The sequence below is a fragment of the Lottia gigantea genome (assembly GCF_000327385.1).
Source record: "Lottia gigantea unplaced genomic scaffold LOTGIsca_49, whole genome shotgun sequence".
Lineage (NCBI taxonomy): Eukaryota > Metazoa > Mollusca > Gastropoda > Lottiidae > Lottia > Lottia gigantea.
The window spans coordinates 1390961-1402663 of NW_008709687.1; the positions used below are offsets into that span (position 1 = coordinate 1390961).

The 11703-nt window shown below is 33.5% G+C and overlaps 2 protein-coding genes across 2 annotated transcripts; one reads left to right on the forward strand and one right to left on the reverse strand.

The window, feature by feature from the left end:
- Nucleotides 1-2688: 2688 nt before the first annotated feature.
- LOTGIDRAFT_165101 (hypothetical protein) lies at nt 2689-4881 on the forward strand (the record flags this gene model as incomplete). The annotated part of the gene is made up of 1 exon (XM_009061619.1): nt 2689-4881. One exon carries the CDS (start codon nt 2689-2691, stop codon nt 4879-4881), a length of 2193 nt encoding a protein of 730 aa, XP_009059867.1.
- A 4411-nt stretch (nt 4882-9292) lies between these two features.
- On the reverse strand, nt 9293-11206 carry LOTGIDRAFT_125346 (hypothetical protein; the record flags this gene model as incomplete). Its single annotated transcript, XM_009061620.1, has 4 exons — nt 9293-9573; nt 10130-10265; nt 10481-10666; nt 11120-11206. The coding sequence occupies 4 exons, from the start codon at nt 11204-11206 to the stop codon at nt 9293-9295; spliced, it is 690 nt and encodes a 229-aa protein (XP_009059868.1).
- Between the last annotated feature and the right edge of the window lie 497 nt (nt 11207-11703).

An 11703-nucleotide genomic window follows, 5' to 3' on the forward strand; every position in this document is an offset into this window, starting at 1 on the left:
ATGTGTCCCTACAGAAGTAGACAAGTAAAACTTATTCTTATGTTTACCTTTTTAAGTGTCAAATTAAGCAAACTATTTGATTAATTGCTGTTTCTAATGAATTATCTTGTATTCTTAATCATATCATTATGTTCTTATTGCATATAATTAAGAGTTTCAACCAATCATAAATATCCATGTATGTACAGTTTGGATAAACAGAAAAAGACTTTTTGACCTTTCTTGATTGGTCACTCATTAGAATTCTGCTGGTAATTCTCTTCTAATTTAGCTATTAATGAATTAATTATGGACATGGGAGACAAACTTGTATATAAGTATTAGCATTTTGATTTTCATAAATAAAAATAAGGGAACCCATCTTTAAAGACAACGATTGTTGAAAAACGTTTGCTTATTGACATTAATGATGGAAAACTTCTAGGTAAGACATAGGTTACATCGTTTGGTTTTATTTTTGTATGTAAGTAAAGTAGGTAAAGATGCGCCAATGAACTTTCGAGGACTCTGGGGAATTTCCCTAAATTTGAAAAAAATCTGTTATCGACTGTGATCTATTTTTAGATTATGACGTTAGTAGGTAAAACCTATGTACCTGCATATTGTTATTTCATGTTGTGCCTTCAAAGGAATTATAAAGAGACTATAAGTTATTAAGTTATTATGTGTATTGGAGACACTGATAGCATCAATGTGCACCATTCAAATTTTGAGTCAGACGTCTGTGGTTCCTGAAATTCCATTTAAACTAAAGCAGGAACCATAGACGTCTTATTGAAAATTAGAATCATGCAAGTTGATTCTATGAGTATACACATACAAATTTAGAATACCTCTTTACAATCCCTTTAAAGGGGCAAAATTAAATGTAAAATATTCGTGGTTAAGAAGTGTGCGAAAGAGGCAGTGGTATAAAATGTATTTAATATAATACGCTAGCAGTCAGTCAAATGTCAAGTCATTGATATATTCTGAATTAAATTAGTTTTCACTTATTAGAAAATTTAGCCAATGCTGATTGGATAAAGAAGTGGGTTAGCTTCCATGTAGGTAAAAGGGAAAATCCCTAGTTTTATTAAATCTATTTATAACTTATGATAAACCTATGTAAATTATGTTATTTGATAAGTATGTTGATAACCCCATTTTTACGTTATTCAATAGATCAAAAGATATGCGTGGTTCAAGGATACGGATTGAATTAGACTTTAAAATATGCCTGCACCTTGAAGGAATATACTACCTCTTAGAATGGACATAGAATTTAAAATCTCGGTGTATATATTAATTCGCCAATCATTGATCGCACTACGTTTGATGTAGGATGTCAATTAAATATAATCCACTTCTGCAAAATCATTTATTGTTTCGAGTTTTGCAATTCTTGACCAATCAAAAGAAGTGGCAGGAATATCAGTCATTAGATGAACAAAGAAACTTTGTTTAAAGGGGCAGATTCGTCATTTTCGTCATATACATGACCGAATCTCAAAAAATAACGAGTCGTCATTTTAAGTTTCAAACGCGGATAATTCTGAACACACATGGATTTGAAGGCTCAAATTTCGACGATGGGCTGTGAACACTATTACTGATCATCTTAGCTAAAAAAAAAAATCCATTCAAAACGGATGGCAAACCTGTCCCTTTAAAAAAACTAGCATGTAAAAGTATGAAAGTAGGTAAGGATGCGTCATTGAACTTTTCACTCAGATCCTGCACCTTCCTCAACTTTTCGGGATTCTAGGGAATTTCCCTAAAACTTGAAAGAATCTGTTTTCGACAAAGATCTATTTTTAGATTCTGACTTGTGTTGGTAAAACCTTTGTACCTTCCATTATATTGTAAATTTAGTTTAATAACACAATTATACTCAAAGGAGGGTGACATGACTTTTCAAATTACACTAGACATGACCGTTAAAATTGCAATAGACATTACCTTTCAAATTGTTATGGTTGTTTATTCATAAAATATTATAGTACGACGATCGTAAGGAAATAATTTAATTGAAGCTATTGAAACTGAGTATTATAATCTTGTTAGCAGCGTTTCAACACTTTACATTAAAACAATATTTACATGACGTTACTGCACCAAATAATATCAATTAATACAATACATTTACACCATAACATGGATTGAGAAACAGTTTACATTGTCATTATCAGTTTATATAGTATACTACTCTCGAGTTTTATTGTACACAATGTTTCTACAGTTTACATTGTCATTATCAGTTTATCTGGTATAATACTCTAGAGGTTTAATTGTTCACAACGTATCTGCAATTTACATTGTCATCATCGACTTTCAACCTCTTTACCACTAGCCTAAAATAAAGACTTTTATATAAATATTTCGAAATGCACACTTTTGTTTCGACACATAGCGCCATGGAATAATAACATTGTGTTGTTTTGTCTTTTCAGATTGGTTTGAGGTCAAAGCATGGATGATGGATGTTTGTAACAGCCTATGATTTGCGCCGGAGCAAATTTTGCACCACTTTGACGAATTGTACTTAATGAAATCGGGAGAGGAATATATGATAAACTTTCTGATGGTTTGTGCAGTAATAACATCGAATGTTCGTATTTAAAGACAACCAGGATGTTTCTATACGCTCTTGCATTACAAACCTAAACATACCATCGACATTTAAACTTAATACCTCTGCCTAACCTTATGACGAAAGAATTCGCCAACGACACCGACCCCACAGCCCCAGTTATCGAACGTCATAACCCTTCTTCAATGATAAGCTATAAGGTCGGAGAGCTTGTCATTGCTTTCACTGTCATCGCATCCACCTGTTTCTTGATCTTAATCATATACATCTTTTATAAACTATGCTTCCGGAAACTTAAGCTGTGGGCCTCAAGGTCAAATTCGAGGCTAGATTTGTGGACTTATGATAGGGAGGCCGTACAGAGATGGCGAGATGAAATCCAATCGAACCAACCATATCCGCTTGCCATTGGCAGAGATCTCGTGAATTTGCAAACAAGCAGCCACTTCCGCCCAGCCTCTTTCCGTACAAATGAAGACGTTCGCACCAGCAGTCGATTATCTAGAGTTTCTAATGTTCTGCGAGAAGGAAGATGGAACAGGAGACCGAGCTCCGCGCGGACCAGCTCCCACATTTATTCCGTTCAAAATGAGGATCTTCCAATGCCTTATGTAGGGCATATCCCGGCGTCGACTCGTCTGAATGCAAGTGTCGGACAATGTCCTTCAAAAGACCTCTATGGTCCATATCACCAACCCCGCTTTTGCATGGATCACAAAAATCATCGCTGGAACAATGACTATCGTGATTGGGAAGAAGAAGTTCCGCTAGGGGTCGATAATCCATTATTTGATGAATATGATGAAACTCCGAGAAAACTGTTAACACCAATCGAACGCAGCCAAATTCTTGAAGTGGATGGAAAATTGATTGTGTACATCACACGCGAAGTAGATTCCAAAGGCGCCATTTTGATTTTGGACAATATGGGAATATCTTTATCAGTTCCAGCTGGTGCTGTCGCCGATCATCAGAAACAACTGATAATTCTAGCTTTAAATTGGGATCTTTCAGATAATCCGTTCATGGAAAACCGCCAGGCTCTAGTTAGTCCAGTAGTTTATTGTGGACCACATGGAGTTAAGCTAAGATCCCCTGCATTACTGAGGTATAAACATTGTGCGTTCGATTCTCGAGATATTCAGATTATGGAGAGTGAAACTGAGCTGACCGGTAATAAACAATGGGAGGTGTATTGTCAAGCGGTTGAAGACGAACGAAAATGTAAAGTGACTCAAGACGAGTGCCAAATTTTAATCGACCATTTCACTCTGTTCACATCCATACAGACACCTCAAAATGGCGACGGTCACAAATGGCTTCAAATCGCCGTGTTTTCTTCACCTCTGAAGCCAGGGATCGAACATTATTCTCTACGAGTGTATTTTCTTAACAAGACGCCTTGTGCTCTTCAATGGGCGAAACACAACGAGGCTCAGTTCGAAGGGGAATTGGTTTGCCCTGAAAAAGTCTTCCTACTGAAAGGCAACAGGGAAGACGCCATATTGGAACTTCTGTATCTATCTCATGATTGGGAAAGCGTAAACCAAACACAAAACGAACACGTCAAATTTCAAAAGATTTGGCATGGAATGTGTCCACGTGCTGAATTCTGTTTCCATAGAGATTTGGCAGGGAATGTTCCGAAAGAAATAAACCTAAATTTTGCAGTGTTTCAAAAATCGGGTGAAAACGAGGCTGATAAGATAGTGATTCAAATGGCGGAGACGACAGGAAAAAGATTTACTCCATTGTGTCAAACAAATCAAAATGGCTTCCAAGAGGTCAAAGTTCGCGTAATTCGTCCTAGTTCGGGAAAGATGAACCGGCGTCCTGAATCGGGAAACAGTGACCAAATGTCCGTGACTGTCCGACGAGGGGGACAACCGGTAGATGGGAGTAACGTAATGGACGTGGAGATTAACCCCGGACAGCTGTGCGTGGAAGAATACCTTAATTCATCCTTACGCCTAGAAGATGTACGTCCACACATCAAAACAAAAATTCCATTGGAAACCAAACGACAATTAGTTTTACTTTTGGCGCCAATTAAACAAATTGGCAGTGATTGGCGCGATTTCGCTGCTGCTTTGGGTTTCGATTGCATTCCATTTTTACAAACTTTATCGTGTCCAACAACAGCGCTTTTGGAGTTTTTTGAAACCCAACCGGCCTCATTGATGGTACTTCATGATATTTTCTTGAAGATCGATCGAAAAGACGCCGCATCTGTCATTGCAGGTATAATTGGAACGGTGCCAAAGAGAATGTGTGAACATTCAGAGTCAGATTCTGACATTAATTATTAAGATTGTCTCTTATTGCTGGGATATTATCGTCGTCTTATAAAATAGATGGCATCGTGGTTCTCTTTATCCAAATATCTTTCTTTGAGGAAGTGAATTTTAACAAAATCAAAACGACCTTTTCCATACGAAAGTGTTGCTCGTACTATAATATGTTCACGAATATTTACAAAACAAATCGTTAAATTGACTTTGCAGAAGTGTTTTCATTGGCTGTGATATGAATTTTTATTTCCAAGATCTAATTTTACTAATTTTACCGGCTAGAGTGTAACAAGGTAAAAAATGTGGTTCCTAAGGGCTAATTTTAAAAAAAAACACAACCAGACTATTACTAAAAATTCACAAAAACCACAATTGAGGTGACCTATATTGTGACCGATATTGAAAAACTCATAAATTCGATTGGTTATCATTTTTCAAGTTGATTTTGATAAAGATTGTATATTTTTTATGTTTTAATCTAATTTGTTAATATTTATTTAAGCGGTGAACGATGGACCCACTGCTGTTATGGTGATATGACAGTTATATGTTTATTACCATGACCAATGTATTCATTTAGGCAATGAACGATGGACCCACTGCAGTTACGGTGATATGAATACATTGGGCAAGGTGCCAAATTGAATGAGCTGTCGAAGGCATCTTTAGTCAAATTTTCGATTATTGCCCATGACTTAGTAAAAACGCATCAAAATTTGTTGGCGATAGAGGTGACAGTTTATGTCAGAATTTTATTAAATAATGTGTGTTTGTTTAAATCAACAATATCTTGCATAAATTAGTGGTATGATTTGACACAGATAGGTGACCGCCCTTGATATACTGAAAATGTATCAGAGCAGTGGGCGTTTCTGGCAAGGCAACCATTTTTTTTTACATATGGTATCCCGCATTTTTGTCTGGCGGTCCGTGGACTTGGCTTAACTGGGCCTGTTCAGTGTACCGCCACTGGCGCCGCCACTGATATTCAGGCAACGTTTTTTAAAAAAAAAAAAGTGGGGGCGAATATCACTTGTATAGAATTGTCTTCATTAGTCCATTCTAGTACACAATAATAAGAAATAAAACTTCATTTCTTTTCATATTTTTGTCTAGGCATTGGAATTAAAATTAATTGGAATGGATTGGAATTTGTTTTTCAATGATGACAATAAAAAATTGTTACAAAAAAACTTCTGTTACTGGAATACAATAAGTCTATATATTTTAAATAGCTTTTATTTAAGATGTTTTTTATTAATTTGTTTGTTGATTCTATCTTAAATTAACGTGAATAGTGCAATACTTCATTTGATCTTTGGCTTATTACCACGATAGCAGTACAAGCTGCAGAAAACTCGTATTAGGGTGCATTCTACAAGAGGACAACAAAAGTGTGTGTGTGTGGGGGGGGGGGGGGGGGTAAAAAGGGCTTAGATCCTGCATTCAAAAGAGTATTATTACATCATTCACTATCAAAACATGCATAAATTTTGGACCAATGGTCCTAGTCCCCCTGCCTCCACTACCCCGCGCCTGAAGAGTCACCATTACACGATAGTTTGGTATGTTCTAGCGCCATCAGCTAGCATGATGGACATGATAGTTTCCTATCCGCTTATCCAATTCTGACCACACAAAACTACCATAGTGGGTAACAATATGCTAGCTATAGTTGAACATGATAGTTTGGTGTGTTCTTGTCCCTTTCTGACCACAGAAAACACCTTTCATTGTGCTAACCTAGTCGCCAGTTCTGGTTTACGGAAAACTATCGTTTTGTCAATTTGCTAGCTAGTTTGACACGATAGTTTGGTATGTTATATTGCCCCAACCAATTCGCAAGTCATTCTGTCACGATAGTTTGGTATGTCTTATCTAATCTTCTATCAATTTGCTAGCTAGTTTGACAGGATAGTTTGATATGTTTTCTTTAATCTTCTATCAATTTGCTAGCTAGTTTGACAGGATAGTTTGGTGTGAAAAAAATTAAACAGAAAGGATAGGTAAAACCATAATTTTATTAATATGAGAAAGTTTCCCTATTTCACAAATATTCAATGTCATTTTCAAAGTGTATGTTATTTTCAAAGTGTATGTTATTTTCAAAGTGTATGTTATTTTCAAAGTGTGTCATTTTCAAAGTGTATGTTATTTTCAAAGTGTATGTTATTTTCAAAGTGTATGTTATTTTCAAAGTGTATGTTATTTTCAAAGTGTGTCATTTTCAAAGTGTATGTTATTTTCAAAGTGTGTGTTATTTTCAAAGTGTATGTTATTTTCAAAGTGTATGTTATTTTTAAAGTGTGTCATTTTCAAAGTGTATGTTATTTTCAAAGTGTATGTTATTTTCAAAGTGAAAGTTATTTTCAAAGTGTGTCATTTTCAAAGTGTATGTTATTTTCAAAGTGTGTCATTTTCAAAGTGTATGTTATTTTCAAAGTGTGTCATTTTCAAAGTGTATCTTATTTTCAAAGTGTGTCATTTTCAAAGTGTATGTTATTTTCAAAGTGTATGTTATTTTCAAAGTGTATGTCATTTTCAAAGTGTATGTTATTTTCAAAGAAAAATATGGTTTGACAATTACATTTAAAATAAATAAAAATTAAATTTACAATTGAGGACTGAAAATTGGCCTCTGTAAAATATAATCTTCAAGGGATGCAATACCTTAATCATATATTAATTAATAATATCTATAAATATATAATTAGTAAGCAAATTGATTATGATAAATTCTTAAGATATACACTCCTAAAATATATGTATGGTTATCAAAATGCAAAAAAAGACTTGCAAAGTACATTTGGTATAATAATATAAAAACTTGATGGAAAGATTTTCTGAATCACTCAACCTGTGTTAAACCAGCACTGATTATACTTAAACATCCGTTTTGGTTATAGTTTCTTTACACTTGATAACATAAACAGATCATTTTGTTAGAGATGAAGCAGGCATACAGGACTTTGGATTTTAATTCTAATAAGTGATACACATAGCTAAAAAATGTTAAAGATGAAGAAAGTGGACATTTTGCTGCCTAATCCAATTTTTATTCTTGAAAATAAGGCACTCGATTTCCTGATAAATATTCAAAATATACAAAACAATTTAACAATTTAAAATCAAAGGTCTGTTTCACCTAAATTTTACTCAGGTAGTTTTAGTTCTCCAGTCGTGTGATTGGTCAATCATCATTAAATACAATTATAGACGTTATTTCATTGGCCAACACAAATTATACTGTCTTTAAATCAAAAAATAAGTTATTGTGTAACAGGCCGAGATCTAGATTTTAAAAGCTAAATAAAGATTTATTGGATTATAGAGAGATTCTGTAGTATAGTTATGACACCAGATAAGCCCACTGAAGATCAAAAACTCTTTATAGCCAAGTTTAAAAATTTGAAATTATTGGGTCATTCTAAGAGGTAGTATAAAGTCATAAAAATCGGTAACAAATCAAGATTTAATTATTTTAGTCAAAAAAAAAAAACTTAATTATATTAATTATATGCAATATAATATTGGTAAATAAGAAATTTGAATATATATATTAATATACCATGTATCTACCTATACTAATAAAGTTTTATTTTTTACTTTTAAAAGTAATTCATTCTACAGTCATTCTGAGGCTATCAGTACTTTTTAGATACTCCATTTCAATGAATTTTAATTCACACAAAGAAAAGTGAAGAGGATGGTCAATGAAAGAAATAAAAAGGTAAGGCACTATTTTAGATTATTTTACAAATTTCTACAAAACACTGCTGGAATTTTAATTTTATCAATATTTTATTGAGATCTCTTTGAAGCTACTATCTGAAAACAATAGTTATGGCAAGGTATATATCAAAATGAATTAATATATCAGATTATCAAATTAGTTAATTAAAGGGGCAGTATGCTCATTTTTCATTACCAAAAACATTGTAAATCATACCTTAAGGTATTTCTAAAGTATGCTATTTATATCTATGTATTTTCGTGATCAAACTGAATTTGTTTTAAAAGGGTTAATTAAAAACTGAGAGTACTAATTGTTAATTAAGCAGTTTGACCTAGTCTGGTGTTTGGCTTTATAATGTCTGGATATTATTAGTTAAAACTTTTAGAATAAGTAGGAGACATATTTCTCTACAATTAAGAGTTTATATTGCTTAAATCCATACAGTAGTTTTCTGATAAAAAAAATTACCTTTAAAAGCTTTTTTAATTTAGTTTTGGTATTTTAAGATTTTGTTTTGTTTAAATTTAAGATATGTTCTTTAGAATTTGGTGTATAGTTTTCACAAATTTAAGCACACAAAAATCAACCAACAGAAAAAAACAGAATGCTAATTTCAGCGGAAATCAAGAGAATGTAAGTTTCAATTACTATTTATCCTAACCAAAAACAAAACAAACTTCTTATAATGCCACATTATAGTAGGGTGTATATAAACAGTCCAGTTATCAATAACAGATGAAATGTAAAAGGGGAGAAAACTCTTGCTGAATTACTAATGATCAGCTCAGCTCTATTCAATGCTACTTTATCATTAGGGTTCCCAATCTTGGCATCAAACCATAAATGCATACATGATTCTGTATCTGCAACCACTTTCCACGAATAGTTCCACACGATTTCACAAAAGTTTGTGGAATTGGAAAATATGTCTGAAAATTTTTTACATGAGGATCCAACAGGGCATCTATTTTGACCTGAAAAAGAGTAAGAATAGAAGTTTTAGCTGTAAAACAAGTCTTGAAATCAAATGATGTCCTTTGCATGTATATGTCAATCAAATGAGGGTCATGGATTCTGATCTATGTCAGCAAGTTAAAAAGTCGTTTTCTCCTTTTTTTTTCTCTGTCGACCAAGATATACATTGATCAATAATCTACAAAAGAAAATTGGCAAGAGATTTGGCAAAGGATCAGCTGATAGAAAGGATCTAAGAGCACTTGTTGTTATCCAATTAAATTCTTTCTTTTTTTTCAACAGACATTTTGTTCCTCGCTTAAGTGATAGATACAAACTAACACGAACTCTGAGATACAAACTCTGAGATACAAACTCTGAGATTCAAACTCTGAGATACAATCTCTGAGATACAATCTCTGAGATACAATCTCTGAGATACAATCTCTGAGATACAATCTCTGAGATACAAACTCTGAGATTCAAACTCTGAGATTCAAACACTAACTCTAGGATACAACCTCAGATACAAACTCAGAGATACAAACTTTAAGCTACAAACTCTGAGATACAAACCCGTGGTCCAGTTAAAATTTTTTCCCCAATTATCAGTACAAGTCAAGTCATTTTTACAATCTTCCCACCAGTTGGTACAGTCCACTTGACATAAAGGTACATGCATAAACTTTTCATTTCTAATCTTCATCTTTACCTGAAATTCATATTTTGGTAAAGTCAAGGACAATAACTCATGTTTCATTTCCTGCTCTATATTTCAAACTTCACTAATAAATTAATTGCTGAACAAGCAACAAGGCTTTTATAATCTTGTTGGCAAACTTCCAAAGAGTTATTTATAATCTGCTTGCACCCACTATGGCTGTGAAAAAATACAGTGCTAGTTGAAATAATATGTAATTTACTTACAGGTTGTAGCCATGGGCCAGTGTTTGGAGAACATTCATAAAAACACAGATCTTGTAAAAAATGAGATCGACAGTTGGCGGAGAGATCTCCACAGTGGTTCCAGTTGAAGTTGTACCACGAGTCAGATATGTGCATCTGTTTTGTTATTTGTTCGGTACAACAAGATCGTTTCTTCCATGGACTACACTATAAAGAAATAGTACCCAGTCACAACATAATTTCTCAACTAAAATGTAAATAATAGGCTTTTATCAGTCCAGCTAGAAAATTAACTTGGATAAAGCCCAGAGAAATATTGTTTGTAATAAAATGAAGTTTTGAAAAGCAGTGTACAGTCTTTGTTAAGGTGCCTATTGTGTACAATAAAAGGGAGATTTTGAAAATCAGTGTACAGTCTTTGTTAAGGTGCCTATTATGTACAATAAAAGGGAGGTTTTGAAAAGCAGTGTACAGTCTTTGTTAAGGTGCCTATTGTGTACAATAAAAGGGAGATTTTGAAAAGCAGTGTACAGTCTTTGTTAAGGTGCCTATTGTGTACAATAAAAGGGAGATTTTGAAAAGCAGTGTACAGTCTTTGATAAGGTGCCTATTGTGAAAAATTGAGTTAATGAGAGTAGTGGCATTTCATCACAAACTTACGAAGCTAAACAGATCTGCCTCTGGACCAGGTTTTTTTTTATGATGTTGACCATCTAAGCAAGTATCAGTATATTCTTCTACAGACATTCTTTGTACAGTAGATACATACTCCAATACAGACAGCACTGGTAAAATATATACCAACTTCATATTCATACTAACTCAAATACTGAAATATACCAGTTATAATAGATATTAATTATATAACCTATATGATGTCATCATCAGTAACAACTGTATTTAGAATATTTTAATCTTAAAGGTGATATTCCACAACGAATTTTTCAATTTCGTAATATTTGGGTCTGGACCACATTATTACATTAAAACTAGGTGTTTGATGGTGTCATTAACTGGATAGGGCCTTATGTTATAAAGCATATTTCGCAATAAGTGATGTCATTAAACACTTAGTGTAAGTGGAATGGCAGGAACCATCTGACATAAAATTGAAATAGTGCAAATTGATGTTATCAATGTCCCCGATACACATGTTAAATTTAAAAAATCTCTTCTATAACAATCCCTTTAATAAATAGTGTCACATTCCAGAATAGGCCTAGTATGTCAGTTTATTGTAATCA